The sequence below is a fragment of the Lissotriton vulgaris genome, chromosome 1_2 (genome assembly GCF_964263255.1).
Source record: "Lissotriton vulgaris chromosome 1_2, aLisVul1.2, whole genome shotgun sequence".
In the NCBI taxonomy this organism is placed as follows: domain Eukaryota; kingdom Metazoa; phylum Chordata; class Amphibia; order Caudata; family Salamandridae; genus Lissotriton; species Lissotriton vulgaris.
In genome coordinates, this window is record NC_141686.1 from 191,877,409 (window position 1) to 191,899,927 (window position 22,519).

Genomic DNA, 22,519 nt, shown 5'->3' on the forward strand with positions numbered 1-22,519 from the left:
CTAACCAGGTGGGGCCTCGGCACAAGAGCCAAAGTGTTATAGAAATACGAAAGTGGCAGAAGATGGGTTGATTTTGGTTGGGGTAGGGCCCTGTTAGCCTAGGACAGCAACCCACCCGCTTGTTGGGGACTCCAGAAATTCACTACAACACAGTCCCCCTTAAACATTTTTGTGTGGCCCCACCCGCCCATTCCCTCGAACAGTTAAGATAAAATTAACAGGTCAATCAGGGCGTACTGGCAAAAATTAAGCTTGTTATTCAGACAATGAGCAATCTTATTTCTCATTTCAGCGGTTGTCTCACCAGTCCTCAAAGGTAACACAGGAACATTAGCCAAAACGACCACATAGGTACATGAAGCAGGCGGGAGATGTAATGTAGAGGGCCTGTCGCTAAAAGGTAGTCCACCAGGCACGACCCCCAATTGCTGTTCACTGCCGAAGTGTAGCATCCCTTCTCTTGCCATCCTTGGTGACCTAAAGTCGATCACTGGGACTAGGCCTTCTGATTGGGGAAGGACGGTCACCCAGACCAGAGGTAGAAAGAGTGCTAATGCTATTGGAAACTGCATTAGTGGAATGGAGCGTAGCATTTTCAGACTTTCGCTGCTCCGAAGTGGCACCCACTCCTATCCCTTTGATGTAAAAATCTTTTGAGTCCACGGGGGGCCTCAAGTTTAGCCCAATAGAGGACAGTTGGGAGATAACCAGTTCCAGTTTACCTTTCAAAATAGCCTAAAATGTAATCTTCAGTGAGATACTTAAATCCCCCACATCATTCAAACCATGTTTGGATGGAATCCAAGCACTAAGTCATAGTCTCTCTGGCTTGGTTTCCCTGTAGCGTCAGCGGACCTCCTCCTATCTTTTATGGCTGGGCTGGAGCTTGGAAATCCACCAGGCGCCTGTATTAGCAGGATTGTGTTTGAGGGGAGTTCGGAGGACAAGTAGGGCCTCACAGGGCTAGACTGGTCAGCTGACTCTGACAACTCGCTCCTAGTCAGTAGCTTAAGATTCTTTCTGCACAGTAGGGGACCATCCCCCGACAGAGAAAATATGAGCTCATACATCTCTATCTTTTTAGAGGCTACCACTACCGCCCAGGCCAGAAAATCATTGATAGTAGAGACTTGGGTAAGCACCGGGGAAGGTAACAGTTTGGCTGGGGCGGCCTTTCTTATCCCCTTGAATCAAGCAATAACTTGTGGAGTAGCAAAATGTTCCCAAATGTTAGTTTAGTTAATCTAGAACAGCAAATTACCTGCCCTTGCCCAGAGCCCGGAAACAAACCAAGGGGTTTGATAACTGGCAGATGATGAGCCTGCCATTGGTCTGGGCGAGGCCCACGCTGCAGGAAGTAATCTGGGCTTTTGAAGCTGTACTGACTCCTTTTCCTGCCACACACTAGTGCCTTTCGGTGCGCCGGAATCTGCGGCAGATAGCCTCCTTAGTGCTGCATAGGCATTGCGTGCCCTGCGGATAATCGTCAATGCTCATCAAGTGCTGCAGGTTACTCCCCTCTCAAACACAAGCACCTTCTGTTGGGCTGGTATCTGGATCAGAGAGTCCCTTTAGTGCTGCATAGGTGCCCTCTAATTCAAAGACCTATATCTGACTCTTGGGACCTCTTCAACAGCCTAAGGTACTGCAGTCGGCATTATTAAAACTCTAACTGCAGCCTTTCAAAAAAGAGAGGACATGTGAATGCCACATTTGGAGGAGGATCTTTGTGCACTTTCTGTTTATTTACATTGCATGCCTTTGGTGGGTGCAGAATATGAAAACAGTAATTAGTAGGGCTAAGTGTGCAACATGAAAAATATATTCCAAGCCCATATGTCTAGCTTGTATTTTCAGTTACAAGCCAAACCTACTGACCTTGTCAAGTCTTGTCAGTGCTTGTTTTTAAGTAAGACATATTGCCATTGCCAATGGGTGTTTTTTTAAAAATTATTTTTAAGCACTAATCCTTATTGCATCACTTTATGTCTTGGATGTACTGCAAAGTGTATTTTTCCAAAAAGTTCATTGTTGTTGATATCTAATCAAAAAATAAAATAGGACAAACAAAAAGGATAAAACTGAGACCTATGGCAAGACGAAAACTTGGAGTTTGGTGGATGGAATACTCTGTCACAAATATGACAGATATCCTGTCTTCAGTAATAGAAGTGCATTATATCCTAAGGCACTGTAATACGGCTGATAGGACATCCACTGTGATTGTAATGGAGTATCTAAGCCACACAACTCTAAATCAGGCATTATCATTTGAAGATGAAGTATAAGAACATCTGCGGCAGGCTCACTCAAACTGTTGGTGGTTTAGAAATGGCTTCCTCCTACACCATCGGTTGATGGATCTGCACTATTTACATCACCACAAACTGATGTAACAAGCTTATCAGCGGTGCTCCTAATGATAACAGAATCTAAACCTCTCTGGAAAAGGGTATACTCTAACCTATTTAAACCTCACATGATATCAAATAATAATCCCTAAAGGAAACGTTAATCACAATAGATGATTTGTGTAATTTGAACTGTGCCATAAAAACACGATAAATAAAGAGATTACTATTGAAATGTAAAATGTTTCAATGTAATGAAAATCCTAATCATTATAAGATTGTGCATTTTTTTCCAGAAAATTTTAGAAATTAGGAAAGCCTTACCGATTGCCCAGATAATATTTGCAGACAAAAGGATATACATAAGGAGTCAGAGGGTAATCATTCCAGGTCACATGGCCTATTGGAAAGGAAAAATATATGTTATTGAAATTGCAACCAAAAGCATTAAAAGGTCTGCATGGATACTTGCATTCGTTTGCAGAATTATTCTGAACATGCTATATATTTTTGTGTAAACAAATGTACTATTTTTTTTAATGGCTTCACCTTTGTTTTGTGCTGGTATAGAAATTGTTGTTGTTCAATGTAGACACGAACAAGAGGTTGTGACTTTCATGTCTGCTTTTGTATAATGCTTGTGCGGATGGCTTATCATCATCGGGTTTGGGTAGGCATCTTTTAAAACATGGGTTGTGTATATATGTCTGAGATGGGTAAGGGGAGTTTGGCGGCAGCCGAGCCCCTGCTCCCTGGCACGTCATCAACACCTCCTTCGACACCTCCTTCGACACCGCCACCTTCCCGGAGAGCTGGAAGCACGCCGAACTCAGCGCTCTACTAAAAAAAAACAACAGCGGACCCCACCGAACTCAAGAATTACCGCCCCATCTCGCTCCTCCCGTTTCCAGCCAAAGTCATCGAGAAGACCGTCAACAAACAGCTTCCTCGAGACGAATGGATCCCTCGACCCCTCACAGTCTGGCTTCCGAGCCAACCACAGCACCGAGACGGCCCTCATCGCTGCCACCGATGACATCCGAGCCCTGATGGACAACGGAGAAACAGCGGCCCTCATCCTCCTAGACCTCTCCGCGGCATTCGACACTGTCTGCCACCGCACCCTAGTGCAGCGCCTCAGCAACGTCGCAATCCAGGAGAAGGCACTGGAATGGATCATCTCCTTCCTCGACGGAAGAACACAGAGAGTCTGTCTACCACCGTACAAGTCAGAGGCCACCGAAGTCATCTGCGGCGTCCCTCAAGGATCCTCACTGAGCCCCACCCTCTTCAACGTCTACATGAGCCCCCTCGCGGCCATCGCACGCCAACACAACCTCAACATCATCTCCTACGCCGACGACACCCAGCTGATCCTCTCCCTGACCAACGACCCCGCCGCCGCCAGAGCCAACCTTCACGAAGGGATGAAAGATGTAGCCGAGTGGATGACGACCAGCCGCCTGAAACTGAACTAAGACAAGACGGAAGTCCTCATCCTGGGCTCCTCGCCCTCCGCCTGGGACGACTCCTGGTGGCCCCCCGCCCTGGGCACCGCACCCAAACCGACAGACCACGCACGCAACCTGGGCTTCATCCTGGACTCCTCCCTCTCCATGACCAGACAAGTCAACGCCGTCTCCTCGTCGTGCTTCAACATCCTGCGCATGCTACGGAAGATCTTCCGGTGGATCCCCACCGAGACCAGGAAGACGGTCACCCAGGCCCTCGTCACCAGCCGACTGGACTACGGCAACGCCCTCTACGCCGGAACCACCGCCAAGCTCCAGAAGAGACTCCAGCGGATCCAGAACACCTCAGCCAGACTCATCCTCGACATCCCACGAAACAGCCACATCTCCGGACATCTGAGAGACCTGCATTGGCTCCCCGTCAACAAAAGAATCACCTTCCGTCTCCTCACCCACGCACACAAAGCCCTACACGATCAAGGCCCGAGCTACCTCAACAACCGCATCAACTTCTACGCTCCCAAATGCCACCTCCGATCAGCCAGTCACGCCCTCGCCGCCGTCCCCCGCATCCGAAGAACGACAACAGGAGGAAGGTCCTTCTCCTACCTGGCCGCCAAGACCTGGAACTCCCTCCCGACCGACCTGCGCCTGACCCAAGACCACCTCTCCTTCAGGAAGAAGCTCAAGACCTGGCTGTTCGAGCAGTAGCAGCACCCACCCCCCCCCCCCCAAGCGCCTTGAGACCCTCCGGGTAAGTAGTGCGCTCTATAAATGTCTTTGATTGATTGATTGATTGATTGGCAGTTTGGAAGGGGGAGGGGTGGCCGGCAGCAGCCATTTTTGTAAGGTTTTTGGGCTACGTTGGGAATAGCCCAAACGTAGCCCAACTCATTTTGATAGCCCAAAGGCTATAAGGGGTTATCCCTCCATCTCCCAGTCACCATTTTATGTTTTGGTGACCTGGGGCCAGATGTAGGTCACCAAATACCGGTCGGTAACGGCCGATTTTGGCCGTTACTGACCGGTATTTGGTGATTGAGATGTAGGGGGCCAAAATTTTACAGAATCACTCACTGAATACCTGGAACAAAACTACCTACTGGTCATCTCCCAGTCCAGGTTCCTGATCAACCACAGCACCGAGACAGCGCAGATCGCTACCACAGATTACATCAGAACCCGCAAGACTGTGGTCCTGATCCTCGTGGACCTCTCTGCTGCAATTGGCACCATCTCCCATCACACCCTCATCAACAGGCTCTACAACATCGGCATAAAGCAAAATGCCTAAAAGTGGAACGCCTATTTCGTTACAGGACACACTCAGAGCATCCGGCTGCCTCTCCTCACCTCCAAACATAAGTAAATGATATGCGGCATACCCCAAGGATCATCCCTCAGCCCCTCCTTGTTCAACACCTATATGACCCCCCTTGCAGATACCGTCAGATCCGATAAACTCAACATAATTTCCTTCACAGACAGCACTAAACTTATCCTCTCACTCACCAAAGACCCCTCCAACTTCTGCAACGCCGTGACCAATGTAGCCAGCTGGATCAGAGACACTGCCTTAAACTCCACTTCGTCAAGACAGAAGTACTGATATTCAGAAACAACACCTCCATCTGGGACTACAGCTGATGGCCAGCAGAACTCGGACCAACACACACCAACCAACCAGGCTCACAATCTAGGCATCATCCTTGATGGCAAATTGACCATGAAATGACGAGTCAACACAGTCGCCTACTCATGCTTCCACATCCTTCCCATGCTCTACAGAATCTTCAGATGGATCTCAGTCAACACACGAGAGAACATCACTCAAGCCCTTATCACTTTGAGTATTGCAATGCTCTCTATGCCGACATCTCCATCCAGCTCCTCACAAGACCCCAGACAATACAAAATGCCACAGACAGACTTAAACTGGACCTCTCCAAATGGATGCACATCACCCCCCACCTCAGAAGCCACCACTGGCTCCCCTTTCAGAAGAGATGCCAGTTCAAGATCCTCACAGGCACTTGCCTACAAGGTTTTAAATGATCCAGGACAGTCTTATATCAACTATCGACTGAACTTCTATATACCTGGAAGGCACCTGAAATCCCCCTCACTTGCCCGTGCATACACATCCCACATCGGCAGAGCTAAAGCAGAGACCTCTCTTTCTCCTACATTGCTGCCCAGACCTGGAACAACCTGCCCTCTGAACAGCAGAAAGAAACTCAAGACCTGGCTTTTTTACTGAGACATCAGACCCACAGTGCCCAAATACACCAACAGTTCTGCGCTATACAAATGCTAATTGATTGATTGATGAATTCATGTGGTTAGTTGAGTGGACCGAAAAGCCAGCCTTTATTAGTGCCTTAAGACAAATGAAATGTGTGTGAGTGAAGAGCTATGCAGAGATCAGGGGCACTTTTGCCAGACTGTAGTGAGAGAATCCGAGGAGAAGGTCATGCAGGGGGCGGCAAAAAAGACTGTTGCACCAGGCGCCACCAACACTAAAGCTGGCCCTAGGTGTGGTGATGAATTTAACCTAGTGTTAGTTGATGGAGCGAGGTGAAGAAACAACATTTTGTATACCCCTTGGGAAGTCATTTCCTCATAACTGTAACCTTTATTAATTGTGTGGTTTGGTATACTAATCAACGTAGTATAGAATGCACACATAAATACACGTGGGAATATTAATCTGCTTGCATGGAAAACTATAACTGACTAATTTAGTAATGATGTCATGGTGTTTACTATTGCAAATCTTTAATTTAATCAAAAGCGGCATAAATGTGTTTCTGTTTATGTATGTCTTGGCAAAAATATGGAGATAGGTGAGTATATCCTGCATATGTGTTGCTTATTTGCTAGGTAACAACTAACAGGGAAAAATTAGTATGGGGGAGGTAAACAGAAGGGTTATATTTCAATAATTAACATTTATTTGTGTTTGTTTTCAATTACTGTGACAGTGAAAGATACTGCGCATGTGTGGCTAGAGCCGAGTCTGAATGTGAGCTGCCTGTGCCTGAGCGAGAGCGGCTCAAGGACAGCTTGCCCTGAAAGTCCAGATGACTGCCAACAAAATGGGAACATCTGAATTTCAAAACGTGGGAAAGGAATCTCATATAACAAGTTGAGGATGTGACTAGGCTGGACATTCTTTAAACAATTAACTCTTTAATTTCAGCTGATGCTACAGAAAATTAATATTAGAATGATAAGGTGATGCTCATCCACCCTCAAATTGTCCAATCAGGACTTGAGTTTGTACTGATAGTTACTTTTGTTGATAGATCAAGTTAGTGAAATAGGGTATAAAAAGCTGTGATTTTTCTTTAAAAAAAACTCTCTTTTCGATTTCCTCCTGAGATGCTGACGGAATGCTGATTTTCCTGAGATGTAAGACTTTGAATATATGTTCTATTTTCTTTGAATGAGACATGAGTTTTAGATGAGGTTGTTAGTTGGGGAGCTAGGAAAAAATTAACTTTGGGAACGATTTATCTTTTGCTAATACTTATGTCCTGAAACCTAAATACTAATGTCTATTTCTGAATCCTTGAAATAAATGAATATAACTGTTTGAGATAAAACCTTTACCCTTTTAAGGTTATTTTTTTAATAAAGAAATAAATAAAGTGAATAAACTGTTAGACATGCTAAACTTTGCTTTCAATAAAAATTAGATAAATGGAGAATTAAGCATGGACCATAATGGTGGTGTGTCTGAATAAAATGTCTCATTAATAAAAACCATGGTAAAGTTCCTTTAAACTACAGGTGTATATTGTATAAATCTTTAGTTTTCATTTAGACACTCCGGCATGATCTCGCAGCTCTCCTTTGAAACACACCGATCCATGAAGTAGGATGAAAAGTGTTTGTGACCAACTGGCAGTGTTATGGGCCCCACTGATGAGTAATGTAGGATTTGGTACTTCAAGAAAAGGTGATAGGGTTTTAGAAAACATTTCGGGAGTAGCGCTGCATCAGATGAACAGGCCTTGCAGCAGTGAAAAACATGTCCTCCTTTATAAATTCAATGCACCTTGCCTTATGAGCCTTCAGCATCTACCTTAGGGGTGCCTTATAAGTATTAAAAAGAGAAGGTTTAGGCCTAGCAAAACGTTTATTTTGCTAGGTCGATATGACAGTTTCGTAACTTCACAACAGGCTGCAGTGTTAAGGTGCTTTGTTAATGGCTGGCACAATACGTACTGCGGTCCACTAGTAGTATTTAGTTTACAGGCCCTGGTACATGTAGTACCATATACAAGTAAATTAAATGTACCAATTAGGTATCTGCCAATTGGACTAAGTTTTAAGTGGCACTGGTTAGGAGTGTTAAAGTGTACAGAGTTCTGAAAACCCTAAAAAAGGGGCTCAGCAAAGGAAGGCAGTGAAGGCAAAAACTTTGGAGTGAGCCTTTGGAGAGGGCCAGGTCCAAGATAGCTAAATAAATACTTGATGTGATTATTTGTAGGCTGGTGTAAATGTTCTGATTTGAAGTTGACCACTATACTGATTAGGTATTTTGATGTCATGCAAGCAATATTGCAAATTAAATCAGATCAGCATGTTATCATGAATCATTTGTTGTCTCTATTAATATTTCACTTAAAAAAACTTCTTGGATCATAAAACTTGATTTTTGAGAAGGCTATGGCAATAGATGAACTCAATTTACAGTTTTAAATTTCTTCATCAAAATCAGCCTGATGTCCCTTTATCTAACCCAAATTGTATTTAAACTTATAACACTAAATGGTTAGTTGATTTAATTATCTTTTAGAGCATTCAAATCTTAAATCCAGGCCTTGTCTACTTCTGAATTTGAAAATATAATAGGAACCTTCTTACCATCCTCTATGTACCAGGAGCCGATGAAGTCTTCGTTGCCAAGATTGTCAGGTTGGCCTTTGCCAAATGGCAGCATTGTAATTTTAGATCCATCGGAATTCATATACTGTCCCTCCTTCATGGAACAAAAAAGCTCACAGTGGTAAATCAAATTATTGTAGCTAAAGACGTATAATAGTGAACTGCACAAGTTAACACTAGCTTGTTTGTAAGGTATTCAAGTAAACTCAACAAGTTGAGTAAGTACCTTAGACAGTGAAGATTCAAATATACATATAAGCCTGTTTATGCCATAAATAAGTTTAATATGTTTAATTGCATTGTGTTTCATGATAAGCCTAGTTCTTAAGTTCACTATCTGCGTTAACAAAGCCTCTGGGCAAAGACCAAGGGCCTCATTTATTAGAAGTGATGCATCGCTGCGTGAAAGCACATGACTTGCCTGTTTCTTCACTGGGAGGTGGATTGTCAGGCTAAGTCCACCATGGCGTTAATGCGTAAATATCGCTGGATTTTCAGAGATATTCACACATTTAGCCGCTATCGCTGGATATTTTATGGCATTAGAGATAAACGTTGCTAATAGCATGTTATCTCCGCGATAATATCTGGCGATCAAAAAAAACCCACACTAAGCGTGTTTTGCGATAATTATCGCAAGTTGTTGCTAATATCACCCTAAGTGCCAGAGAGATGGTGCTTGGTATGGAAAGGAGTCCTGCTGAGTTGAGCTCTGACAGAAATCTACCAGAATATTGAGATGTAAAAATGTGCGTGCCAAACTGTCCACTCCAGAATATCATAAAGGTCAGTAGAGGGTAACTATACTTAACAATATATATATGTACCTTGACAACATATACTTACTTTACCTTCACAATAATCTGTTAGTCAACACTTTGGCATGTCTGTCTTCAGTATGCTGACATGCCAGCTTAGAACCTAGGTCAGGTTCCTGAAAACTACTCCTCGATTTTGGAGAGGTTCATGATGAGGTTCATGATTAGGTTCATGATGAGGTTCATGATGCCTGAACCAGTTGCAGAGAAGAGCGGTTCTGCCCCACAGAATAAAGGCTGGGACAGTGGAAAGTTTGTGGCTGACTTATACCAATTTAACTTATGCAATTCCAGAGGCTCTCTGTTAGGAATTATGAATACAACTATGAAAACTTTGTCGAGTATAATATTAAGGAATGATAGTGTATGTTTGAATTATTATGTGAGAGACCAGCACTTCTACAAGCTTTTTTATGTTAAAGCTAAAGATTTTTCAAACTGAGAGAACAAGAAATAACAAATCCTCACGAAGAGCACGGATTATGGAACACTCTTTTCCATGTAGGTTCCCTGTGGACAATAACCTGCTGATATTGGTGTGATCACAAAGATTTCTCCATGGTATTTCTGAGCCAAGGCCTTTTTGAGGGCCTGATTGCACATTGCTTGACCTGCTGGATTTGTCCACAACGTTACCCACAGTAATTTTTCGGCATAATGTAAAACCGAGTATCTCACTATACAGCTTTTTGGGCAGAAACTCCTGTTACCTGCCAAATAGGTATTAAGAAGGCACTCATATTAGGAACAACAGGGAAATGGGCTACTGTCCTGATTTCTGGGCTACTCACTAAACGGAATGTCATTAAGAGTCTGCTGCCTGGATAGCCAGAGCATTCAACCACGCAATGTCACCCGTCTCAGGTGGACTTGATTCCACATCACAGTCAGAGAACTACAGGTGAATCATTTGGAATCGCTAATCTCTGCACCCCCTGACATTTTCGCAGTACATAAGATTACATCAGAAAGACATGCATCTGTCTCACATAATGATTCTGCTGCATTCGGGAATGATGAAATAAGCAGACACAGAGGGCACAGAAAGAGGCAGGTTGCACAGAAACGCTACTGATATAGTATGTTTGCATACGTGTGTGTGTGTGTGTCTGTGTGGGTGAGGTAGTAGGCTTGCAGAGCTTGTTTTCTAAATATTTGTTTTGTGTGTACTTTATTTAGATAATCAAGTCCATTAAAGTGCCGACAAAATTATTTTAAAAGATGGGAATATTAATGAGACTGACGCAATTTGCCACCACATTGGGAATGGCGAGCACTTCTAGGGATGCTGTCCTGCTGGGCTCAGCAGACGACCATGACTGGGACTGCATTTTCAATAAAGCAGTTTCTTTTGGAATGCAGCCTGTTTTCCTTAAAGTAAAACAGGATGCATTTAAAAAAGAAAAGTTAAACTTTTCAGTTTCATTTTTTGAGGGCAGGCAGTGGTCTCAGGGACCCCTGCCTTATCTTAAAAAATATTTGCACACCCATTCACAAAGGGGAAGCGGTCCCCTGGGGACTCCTTTATGTTTGTGAATGGTTTCCCACCTACTTGTAGTAGGTGGTAAACTGCGAGTTTTTTGCGACCGCTAGTGCGGTCGCAAAACACTAATACATGGCATTTGCACTCGTAAAAGGAAGGGACACACTTGGCATGCCCCTTCCTAATAGCTATCCGCTAACCATATTTGGCGACTCGCTAATGGGTTAGCTACTTGCAAAATAGGGTTAGTGCATTGGCCAGACCATTTTTGTGGTTGCAAATGGGCAGAATACCCCTTTGCGACTGCAATAAACAGTTGTACATCCGACCCAAAGTGCTGTGCTCTAAAAATGTAAAATGCTTATTCTAATACAGGCCTAACAATAAAGAGTATGTGTTTCGCCATTTATTAAGTAATTTGCTGTTAAAAATATTCTGCGATCACAACAATCCTACGGGACTATGAAATTTCAAAACTATCACCGGGACCAAAGACCTCTACTGGCTGCTGTGTTCAGGTTATTCAATATATTTTGACCTTTAAAAATTCTACCAACATGATTAAACTTTGAGAACTGATGATATAAACCAGCAAGAATAGGCCACATAAGAATGTCACTCTAAACCTTGCCTACTCTGGGAACAGAAATTAAGCACATTGATTGGAGTGAACAGTTGCTGGACATTGTGGGGCATATTATCAAGAAAGGGCGTTACATTATCGCCGCTTTTATCTTCACGAAACTGCTGATAAAGCGACGATAATGGGCTTGATAATATGCTCTATAAATTCCAATCGAAGCCCATGTTAGATGTCAAGACATTTAACATGGTCTTCGATAGAAATTCAATAGAGCATATTATCAAGCCCATTATCGCCGCTTTATCGGCAGTTTCCTGCCGATAAAAGCGGCGATAAATTAACAATGTGTTTCTGCTGGCGGCGCCGCAGGACAAGTTGTCACTTTGAAATAATTATTCAGTGATATTTTGGAACAAGTCATGATGAAGATGACAACCTTCCACTAAAGGCCTGACCGCTTTGTTCACACATGGTCCTTGTTCTACAAGTAGCAACATCACTAAGGAGGACAGATAACTGGAGAAGTGATTAGTGCGGAAAAGTTCCTTCATGCTTTGTCCTCTCTACTCAAGTTTTTAAATGGTTGGCTATTACTTCCAGATGGGCTTCATACAGGAGAAATTCATCAACTGTCACAATCAAAAGTAGCCCTTCATTGATCAGAGGATGTCAAATAAACCTTCTTCATTCATTGGTTAAAGAAGGGCGGATGCAAAGAAGGTGTGACAGGTTCTCCTAGGTCATGCCGCATAAACAATCAAGAGATGGTTGGAGTGCCCAGGGTTGCAGAAAATCTAATGATTAAAACCATCCCATGTATAGCTGGCAAAACCTGGTTTTGGAAGAGGCAGAGAATGGTTGAGTGATGTACATTTGCATCCCACTTTGGTCATAGTGGTTGATTACCAGGTGAGAATTCTTTCTTCTCATGAAACTCTGATGATCCCTCATGAAGGAATCCATGTGAACCTCCTCATTTAGAACTGCCCCAAACTGCTGGTGTGACAGGTGTAGATTCCACAGAGTGGCAGCGGCTTTCAGTTCCAGGGCTTTGGTGAGGCAATTGACCAAAGATTAAGGGTCTGCGGCCAATTTAAGGACATTACTTCCAGCCAGATTAAATTCTTTGGAGTTCCAGTTTTGGCTGCTCGTGTTCAGTGCATGTACTTCAGGAGGCTAGCTTTCTGGAAAAAGTGTTGATCATTCGGTTTTAATTCCATCCTGATTTGAGCTGGTTAGGTGTTGTGTAGCTGTTTAACAAGGATATAAAGATAATGCTCTGTGCTTTGTTCAAGTAGGCACCTAATCCTCCTCGAAATGCTTCTGAGCTGCATGACAATGTAGGAATAAGTTTGACGTTAATTATCTTCATCATGGGTTCCAGAGTGGGCTGTTTTGTGGTTTTAAACATTATTTGGAAAGCAAATTGCAAAGATGCAGTTCATGGCCTCAGTGAGTTGAGATATTTAGGTGACCTCCTTTATCATTCAGCCAGCACCCAAGATATGTAAATCTGTTTGATTTGGCCAAGTGATGATTATTTAAGAAACCAGGCACCTAGGGCCCGATTCACAGAATGAATTTAAGACTCAATCTTAAACTTACTACTATTTAGGTATTCACAGAATGCACTTACTACTTTTGGCATTCACAGAATGAACTTACTACTTTTGGTATTCACAGAAGTTAGGATTTTGTCCTAAGTCTGTCTTAAGTCCGTCTTAAGTCTGTCTTAAGTCTGTCTTAAGACAAAATCCTAACTTCTGTGAATACCAAAAGTAGTAAGTTCATTCTGTGAATGCCAAAATTAGTAAGTGCATTCTGTGAATAACAAAATAGTAGAAAGTTTAGGATTGAGTCTTAAGTTCATTCTGTGAATCGGGCCCCTACCTTTTTCCTTTTTCTGCCAAATATTATGATGTTTGTTTTTTAGAAGTTTGTCATCACATTTAAAGTACTGTGCTTGTGTAGTGTGTTGATCGATCTTTGTAGCCCCATCGCCATTTCACGTAAAAGGACTACATGTTCTGCATAGAGGAGTGTAGTTATTGGCTTATTCGCTAGTTTTGGTGCATGACTGACAATGGAGTCCAGTGCTGGTACCAGGTCACACACATGCAGATTCAAGAGTGCGAAGGCTGGTATGCACCCTTGTTTGATGCTGGGTTGTAATTGAGATTGAAGTATTATTCCGTAGTTTTACTCTAGCCCACTTATCAGAGTACAAAAATTGAGCGTCACTTAAAAGTGGTGCTGGTATTGGCCAGGCTCTGAATTTGGGCCAAAGCAACTGGCAGTTTCTGTGATCAAGGGCCATGCTTTAATCTATAAAATAGTATTAAAGAAGCTTGCCTTTTTCTTATTTGTTTTACAACAAGCATCATGATGGCTACTAGGTTATCAGATGCGCCAAGTAAGCTCCAAAGCCGGTTTGGTTGAAGGGTATCCGATTCCTAGAATTTGCCCACGGGTCATGATCTTTCAAAAGGAGCGAGGCAAAATATTTGGCATCGACATCCAGAAGGATAGGCCTTTTTTTAGGTTGAACTTAGCGGAGCGAGCATGCGCTGCTCTAAGAGATGACCTTTAGAAATTGGTCACCGCTTTTCCACACACTCGTGCATGTGGCGAGATCCACCTTGAGGGAGCGAGCAGCGGCGAGTGCAGGGTCCATCTGTATGTAATCTGGGACACGTGTGTGTTTGTTTACATTAGCCCGCTCGCGGTCGCATTTTCGGCTTGACATCCTGGCGATTTCACTTTTGTTTGCGGCTGCGCGGCCCGGCGGCCACGCTTGCTTTATTAGTTGGTATCCACTGCTCCTCTCAACACAATTCACATGGGCATTCTATAGGACATGCAAACTGTCCCTAATGTAAGCCAGATAGCCGCTTCAAAAAAGCTACTTTTCATCATGCAACATTCTGTATCATTAGCCTTTGCTTCCCATCCACACGAGACGCAGCTTTTAGGGAGTGCAGAATTGCGCATAGAAGGTCATTGTGCCACTCGAATGCGGTGACATGCTTTCCTTTGCCACCTTCTACTACCGTCTCTAAACCTTTCCATGTGTCCGAGTGTACGCAGGTGGCATGTTGCTGGTGTACAGACTTTATGCTTTGGAATAAGCACACTGCACCCCAAATGAGGCCTCCTTTGACCACAGGCCATCAGGCATCCTTCAAATGACTGTTGCTTCGTGTGTGTTCCTCTGCGTCATTCCTCTGAGATATCAATGTCCTTCCTTCCGGTTTCCTGGGTAACTCTGATAAAGCATACATTCCGAAGCAGAGCCTTTAGCATTGGGGCATAAAATAATGAGAAAATGAGGGATTGTGAGGATAGTAAGCGGGCAGCATCTCAAAATTGTGTCCTGCATTAGGTTTTCATTTGTCAGCGTTTTTGTTGATCTGAGCAGTTCATAGCAACATCGCAAACTGAACGTGTTATTTGTGTTCCTCCCATCTGTCATTTTGAAAGGACAGCATTCCTTCATCCCTCGTCATACATATTTAATTTTCCTCTATCATTCTTGTCAGACGTATCCCTGCTGTCTCGCGCGGGATCTCAGCTCCAGTTGAGTTTTCATCATGCCCCAGCCGCTTCCTGCTGGTTTATACACCCCTGTGGCACTTTTATTCCTGCCACGTCTCTCCACCCTCGCGAGGCATGGCTGTGGCCTCTGGCTCCTGAAGTGCACTCAGTACATACTGTTAACATGCCGTTGGGTTTCTGTGCAGTCACAATGGCGGGCTTGTTTCATGGATGGGGACCTGCTCCGTAAAGATGGCTTTGTTGGACCAGAAGCACGTCCCAAAGATAGAAGCAGCCATAGGTGGAGTGGGCCTTCCCATGGCTGCTTTATATGGTCAGATCTGCTTGTACAGTCATAATAAAAGACATCGCACTGATGGGATCAATGCGCAGCATTGTTATTAATGTGGTTCTTCACTCAATTGAGAATGAATAAACTCATGCAAATCTGACTTCTAACCTGGTGTTTTTCTCTTGCTCACCTGTTCACTGATTGCCAACAGTTCCTTAACAGTAGATGTGTATCCCTCCATACCAAAAGAATATGCCGCTCACATTCTGCTTAATAACAGTAGTATATTTCACCTGCCTCTCATCAAATATAGTGACAATCGTTGCAGTGCCCAATGACATAGTTGTAATCAGTAACAATAACTCAAACTTTAGGCAAGTTCTGCAACTCCTGGTTTTAGATCTACCATATATACCCTCCACACCGTGCTTAATTTGTCTTTGTTTTCACTTACAAGACTATGATATTCTTCATCTCCCGGTGACCCACAGGTTTATCCTTGTGGTTCTCTAAATTGCCTCTACATCTCATTTGACTATGAACTCTCCACCCTCCTACGCACTCGAGGTCCTTTGAAGCAAGTCCCCCAACATAGCTTACACACATGGGCAAAGCTAATAGCTCTGGTTAAACACTTAGATGATCCCAAAGGCGAGATCTATTGGCTATGCCAATGCTTGTTTATAGATGGGATGCAAAACCGGGATGGATTTGGTAACCATACATGTTATAAAGAGATTTTCCTGTGATGTGGAACAAAACTCTGCATCCTGTTTCTAAACTGACGCTGGAATACCGTTGGGGGCCAGGGGCTTCGTCCGCTCTGATTTTATGGTCCAGTTTACACAAGAAATGTCTGATCCTGTGCGCAGGCGGTGGATGATGATCCAAAACTCTTTTGGGCTTTTGGTATGACAGGCAAGGAAAAGTTCAATCAGAAGCAAATATTAATAGTTTTCTTTTGCTTGCCAATTTTTTTTGTTGATATGTGCGTGCGTATGCATGTGTGTGTGTGTGTGTGTGCATGTGTGTGTATGTGGTGTGTGTGTGGTGTGTGTGTGTTGTGTATGTGTGTGGTGTGTGTGGGGTTGTGTGTGGTGTGTAAGGGGTTGTGTGTGTTTGTGGTGTGTGTGGGGTTGGGTGTGAGGTTGTGTGTGGTGTGAGTGTGGCGTGTGTGGGTGTGGGTGTGGTTGTGTGTGTGGGCGTGGTTGTGTGTGTGGGTGTGGTGTGTGTGTGTATGTGTGGGGTTGTGTGTGGGGGGTTGTGTGTGTGGCATTGTGTGTGTGTGGATGTGTGTGGGATTGTGTGGTTGTGTGTGTGGGGTTGTGTGGTTGTGTGTGTGGGGTTGTGTGTGGGGTTGTATGTGTGGAGTTGTGTGAGTGTGTGGTTGTGTGTGTGCAGGGGGTTGTGTGTGTGGTGTTGTGTGTGGGTGTGTGTGGCTGTGTGGGGTTGTGTGTGTGTGTGGGGGGGGTTGTGTGTGTTGGGGAAGTTGTGTGTGTGGGGTTGTGTGTGTGTAGTTGTGTGGCTGGTTGTGTGTATTGGGTTGTGTGTGGGTGTGTATGGGGGGTTGTGTGTTTGGGGGGGTTGTGTGAGGGGGGTTGTGTGTAGGGGGATTGTGTCTGTGTTGTTTTGTGTGTTTATGTGGTTGGGTGTGGGGTTTCGGTGTGTTTATGGGGTTGTGTGTGGGTGTGTGGGGTTGGGTGTGTGGGGTTGTGTGTGTGTGTGGGTAGTTGTGTGTGGTGTGTGTTGGGTTGTATGTGTTTGTAGTGGGTTGTGTGTGTGTGTTTTGTGTGTTTTATGTGGTTGTGTGTGGGGTTGGGTGTGTGTATGGGGTTGTGTGTGTGAAGGTTGTGTATGTGTGGGCTTGTGTGTGTGGGTGTGTGTGTTTGCGGTTGTGTGTGTGAGTGTGGGGTGATGTGTGTGTGGGGGGTGTGTGTGGGGTTGTGAGTGTGTGTGGCGTTGTGTGTGGAGTTGGTGGTTGTGTGTGTGTGGGGGGGTAGTGTGTGTGGGTGGTTGTGTGTGGTGTGTGTTGGGGTTTGTGTGTTTGTAGTGTGGGTGTTGGGTTGTGTGTGATGTGTGGGTGTGGGTGTGGGTGTGTGGGTGTGGGTGTGTGTGTGTGTGTGTGTGTGCATGTGTGGGTGCATGTATGTGTGTGTGTGCACGTGCATGTGTGTGTGTGTGTGCATGTGTGTGTGCATGTGTGTGTGGGTGTGTGTGAAAATAAAGCATAGATAGAGAGAGAGAGACTGAGAGACATGTAAATAATTTGTGTACATGTTTATGAGAGAGAAAGAAAGAGAATAAAAGTAAAACCATGAAAGGGGGATTGGGAAAACAATGCAGGGCAAGCAATTGAGAGAGTCATAGGGGCGGATTCATAGAACTAATCTGAGATAGTATTTTAAACTTACTACTGAAAGTCTTAAAGTTGGGATTTTGTCTCAGTTTAGTAGTAGTAAAGTTAGGAGTCCTAACTTTACTATGCCTTCTGTGAATACCAAAAGTAGTAAGTTTAGGATTTTATCTCAGATAACTGGATGTACTTTAGTATCATATATCGCCAATAAATTATTATACTGCTGAAAGTCGTTCATTTTTGATGGACCTGTGTTCAGTATACTATACATGAATTTCCTACAGTAAAATGTATGTTAAACGTTGTGTCCTTTCAGAGCATTATTTAACCTCTCTGGAAAAACTCACACTTTCAATCTAAAGTGATGACATACAATAAAGGTAAGGTACGGGAGAAGATGATTGGCTCATGTTGCTTTATTTTGCTGCAACCCATCCTCGGTGTCTTCACCCACCCCGTGTAGCCATTTTCACATCCCCTTTGCCACCACACATCCCCAGTGTTTCACATCACTCACTCGAGGTCTGGCGACTCCAAACGAATGGCTAAGCTTGGAGCTCCATCTAGGAGCCACAATTAGTTATGAAGGCTACTTTCTTTTGTTTCAAACCGGATTTTCTACAGGACCTTGGATCTACATGACCGGTTGCTTATTGTCAAGCTTGGAGCTCCATCTTGTGGACACAATTTGAATCTGAAAGGTATCTTGTAAATCTGACTTCTGATGCAGGAACGTTGATCTACATTACATGTGTGTCTATGATTTTCTTTTAGGTACGCTTCTCCAACATCCTTTTTACGCCTTGAGTATGTATAGGCTATCTTGTAAGACTGACTTTTGCTGCAGGTACTTGAAACTACATTATATGAGTGTCTTTAGTTGTTATGCACTTTCTACAACATTGTACTTCCTTCTTGTGAAAGTGACTTACTGCCTGGGTTTAATTTACACTACCCACCTCACTAGGGCCCCTCACACTTTGTTACGCTGCTCACCTCGCCAGTCTCTGACTGTGGTAGCACTCCTGTGTCTTGTACCCTCAACTGGAAACCAACCACGATCATGCTGATTACAATGCTCCACCATAAACCTCTCGACACAGCACAGGTCAGATATGGGCCCAACTTCTGGACTACCGATTATCCTATAAATGTCTCAAAAAATGTGAAGAAGAATCTCAAACACAAACTTCTAATACTATACCCTGAAACTCTAATTGCGGATACCTACAACAATTTGGCCAATGGCTCCATGAAATCAAATTTTGGATTCTATTCTAAACGGCCATCAAAATGAAGAAACAGCTCCGTCTCCTCCTGCAAGTAACCAAGATCATCAAGATACCTTACGGAACTGAACTTACGACATCCCCCTCCTCTTCTTTTAAAGGTGAAATGGATATATCCATTTTCAATACAGGTAACATCCTTATAAAAGCGACCAACCCTCACCTCTCCTTATTTGACCATCACTTTCCGTCACTTTTCAAACCGCTAGCTCCGCAGGGAGATCTGATTCAGTTGCCTTCTTCCCCACGGCCTCCTTCTTCCGCAACCAACTGGACCATGCTAAAAACAGACCTAGGGAGCTCTTTAACATTGTTAAACACCAAAATACATCAGCACCCCCTCCTGCTATAATCGACACAAAAGAACGTTGTGAAGAAATCGCTAGCTTTTTCGATGACAAAGTCGCAAAAATTAAGCAAACCTTCTTGCAAGTCTCCTCTACTCACTCCATCTTTCCCACCTTCGCTCTCCCACCTCTCAAAACAGCTGATCTAGCTCCAGAGCCTGTTTTGGACCAAACAACCACAATAATAGCCAATGCTACATGAATCTCCCCAAATTGATAAACAGCGCCAACTGGTCGGACTTCAAACCCTTGACTGGAAAGGAAGTCTTCAATATAATCATGAAGCTAAAGCCAATGACCCATGCCAATGATCCCCTCCCATCCATGATGGTGAAAAGTCTCAACCTCTTCATCGCCCCGTTCTGCACTCTCATCATTAACACATCTCTCACCATGGGTTGTGTGATGATTTTGCTCTAACTAGGACAAATCACACCTATCCCCAAAAATACCGGGGCTGATCTCAACGATCTCAACAACCTCAGACCTATCTCCAACTTCCGGTTCCTTGCCCAGACTTTGGAAAAATGTGTCTTATAGCAACTTAATCATCATATACAAAAATTCTCCTTCCTTGACAAAGGCTGTAGTACTAAAACCGCCATGCTGAACCTATCGGATGACATCCACAGAGCCTTAGATGAGAGTGACATCTGCCTACTTATTCTACTTGACCTATCAGCAGCAGTCAATACAGTCAATCACCCAGCCCTACGTGGCGTTTCAGTTTGAATGACACTGTACTAAAATGGTTCTCTTACTTCCTTCTACACCGCTCGCAACAAATCAAAATCAACTCTTGCCTGTCTAAACCCACTCGGATCAATGTTTGCATGCCTCCAGGCTCAATTCTATCCCCCTCCCTTTTAAATCTCTTTATGGAACCACCCAACTTTACTACAAAATAAAATCACGCAGTGACATTCAACATCTTAATGACACATTGAACAAATTACAATCCTGATTTCACACAAATCACTTAAAGCTGAGCCACATCAAGACAGAAGGTATTCTTTTCTTCCCTTAAAGTAACCACCTTTCAATACACGAATAGCTCATCAACCTAAATGTTTTAAAGTGCTATCTTACTTTATCAAACTCTGCAAAATCCCTTGGCTTCGTCCTGGACAACAAAATGTCAATGAAAGAGGACATCAAGAATACAGCAAAAGGAGCACTGTACACACTCAAAAACCTCAAGAAACTTAAACCATTTATTCCTGCAGATGATTTAAAAAATGTGGTGCAATCTCTGGTCCTCTCCAAACTAGATTATGGTAATCCCACTCTCATTGGGATGCCTAAAACTCACCTCGCCCCCTGAGATCTGTTCTTAACATGGCAGCCCGACTCATCTCAGACGTTAAACGGTTTGAGCAAATCACTCCTGTATTCAAGAGCCTCAACTAGCTTCCTACACCTAACTACTTCAAAAACAAGCTGACGAAAGCAGGAACCAAAAGATCATTGAGAAGCTCCAATACTCTTCTGCCCCTACCTCCCATTCTAAAAAAAGACAGCAACCAAGTTGCGCTCTTTTTCTGGAAATGCTTCAAGAATATGGAACTCCCTACCATGTGACCTTCGATGCAAGCCTTCCCTTGCTTCAAGAGAAACCTGAAACTCCTACTCCTTTAGCTCCTAGTCTACGAATCTCAGTAAAATATCGCTTTATCAGACCTAGACCCTCTGTCTGATGCTCGGTTCCCTCTTTCTTTATTGTGCTTCTCTGACTTTTAGTTCCTCTCGAATTGTGTCTCTACTGTTGGTCACTCAACTTGCACCTTTGATGGGAACCATTTGTCTGTTGAACTACTGTCTCATATGTTCATTGCGTGCCTGCATTTACTGTTTCTTATCATGACCTTGTAAAGCATTCTGACACCTACAGGGCTAGCTAGCGCTATATAAAACTTATATAAATAAAATAAATAGGGAAACATCTGTCTTAAGTAAAATACACTTTAGGTCAGATGTACACCATTCTGGTTGCAAAGAAAGACCAAATTTGCAACCATTGCTGCGACCAGAAACTTAATTTGCAAACTGGCCTATCTACTATTAAGCAGGATCACAAAATAAGGAACAGGAGTAAGTTGCAGATAGATCTACCTCTTTAATATTTGTAAGGTGGGATTCAAATGTCAGCTCCCTGCCATTGGTGATCTGTAAGGGTCAGCAGACCACCAAGCAGCCCAATTGCCATAATGGAAATATGGATGCTTTAATATGAGAGTCAGTAACATGTCCCTGGTTTGTGACCAGAAATGCAGTTGCACACCATTGATACATATGGTATGTGATGTGATGTGATGTGAAAGGCATTTATAAAGCGCAGCATACACTATACAGTTTCTTGGCGCTGCGGCAGAGAAGGACGGTGGGCATGGATTCATAATTTGGAAGGGACGTGCACAGTTGCCTCTTTCAAATCCATGCACAACCCATTAAAGGAGTTGATAAGACTGAGTCCTAAAATCGATCAAGTATTTAAGAAATACCCTTTTGTTGTCCAATTAAATGGATTCAACTGTTTGAGACGGCAACATAGCTTAGTACATCTAGCCTTTGTTTCATAACTGCCACTGCAAGAGTGGTCAGGCCTTTCTGCATGAGAAATAAGCCCGATGTAGTTTTGCCTACTCTGTGTTCTGTTGAGAACACGGAGTTTAGGCAAATCTACAACTCCATGGCGGTGTGTAGTTATTCGGCCCCTCCACCCTCCTACAGTAATTATAAAGTAATTTAAAAGGCACTAAACCTGCCGCGGCTGCTTCCTTCTTGCCATGGACGCTCCCCTTCCTCCTCTTTGCCGCCCTTTTTCACGGATAACCCCTACGTTGTACGTCCTGTGAGTGTGCATGTGAAGAAGGACTGTGGGGACGAGGAAGGAGAGCAGCCATGGCAGGTAAGTGCCTTTTTTATTACTTTATAATTACTTTGGGAGGGGTAAGGCACGTAGTGGAGCAGAGAGAAGTTCCACTGAGTTGTTTTCCAACTCCGTGGATCTTCGTGTAGAGGCGCTCCGCCTGCTCCGCCCAAGGTTAATGAGAACCTTGATCAAAGAGGTCATTGAACATCGCTGGTAATATTTGCAT

The 22,519-nt window shown here is 43.8% G+C and overlaps 1 protein-coding gene across 1 annotated transcript in view; it reads right to left on the reverse strand.

The window, feature by feature from the left end:
• The window catches only part of LOC147734888 (alpha-N-acetylgalactosamine-specific lectin-like), a 71,900-nt gene that overhangs the window by 7,089 nt on the left and 42,292 nt on the right, over positions 1-22,519 (reverse strand). The window contains exons 5-6 of the mRNA XM_086953669.1: positions 8,699-8,813; positions 2,676-2,751 (exon numbers count right to left, since the gene is read on the reverse strand). Of these exons, the coding sequence (XP_086809795.1) occupies positions 2,676-2,751; positions 8,699-8,813 (191 nt within the window). The remainder of the gene's footprint in view (positions 1-2,675; positions 2,752-8,698; positions 8,814-22,519) is intronic.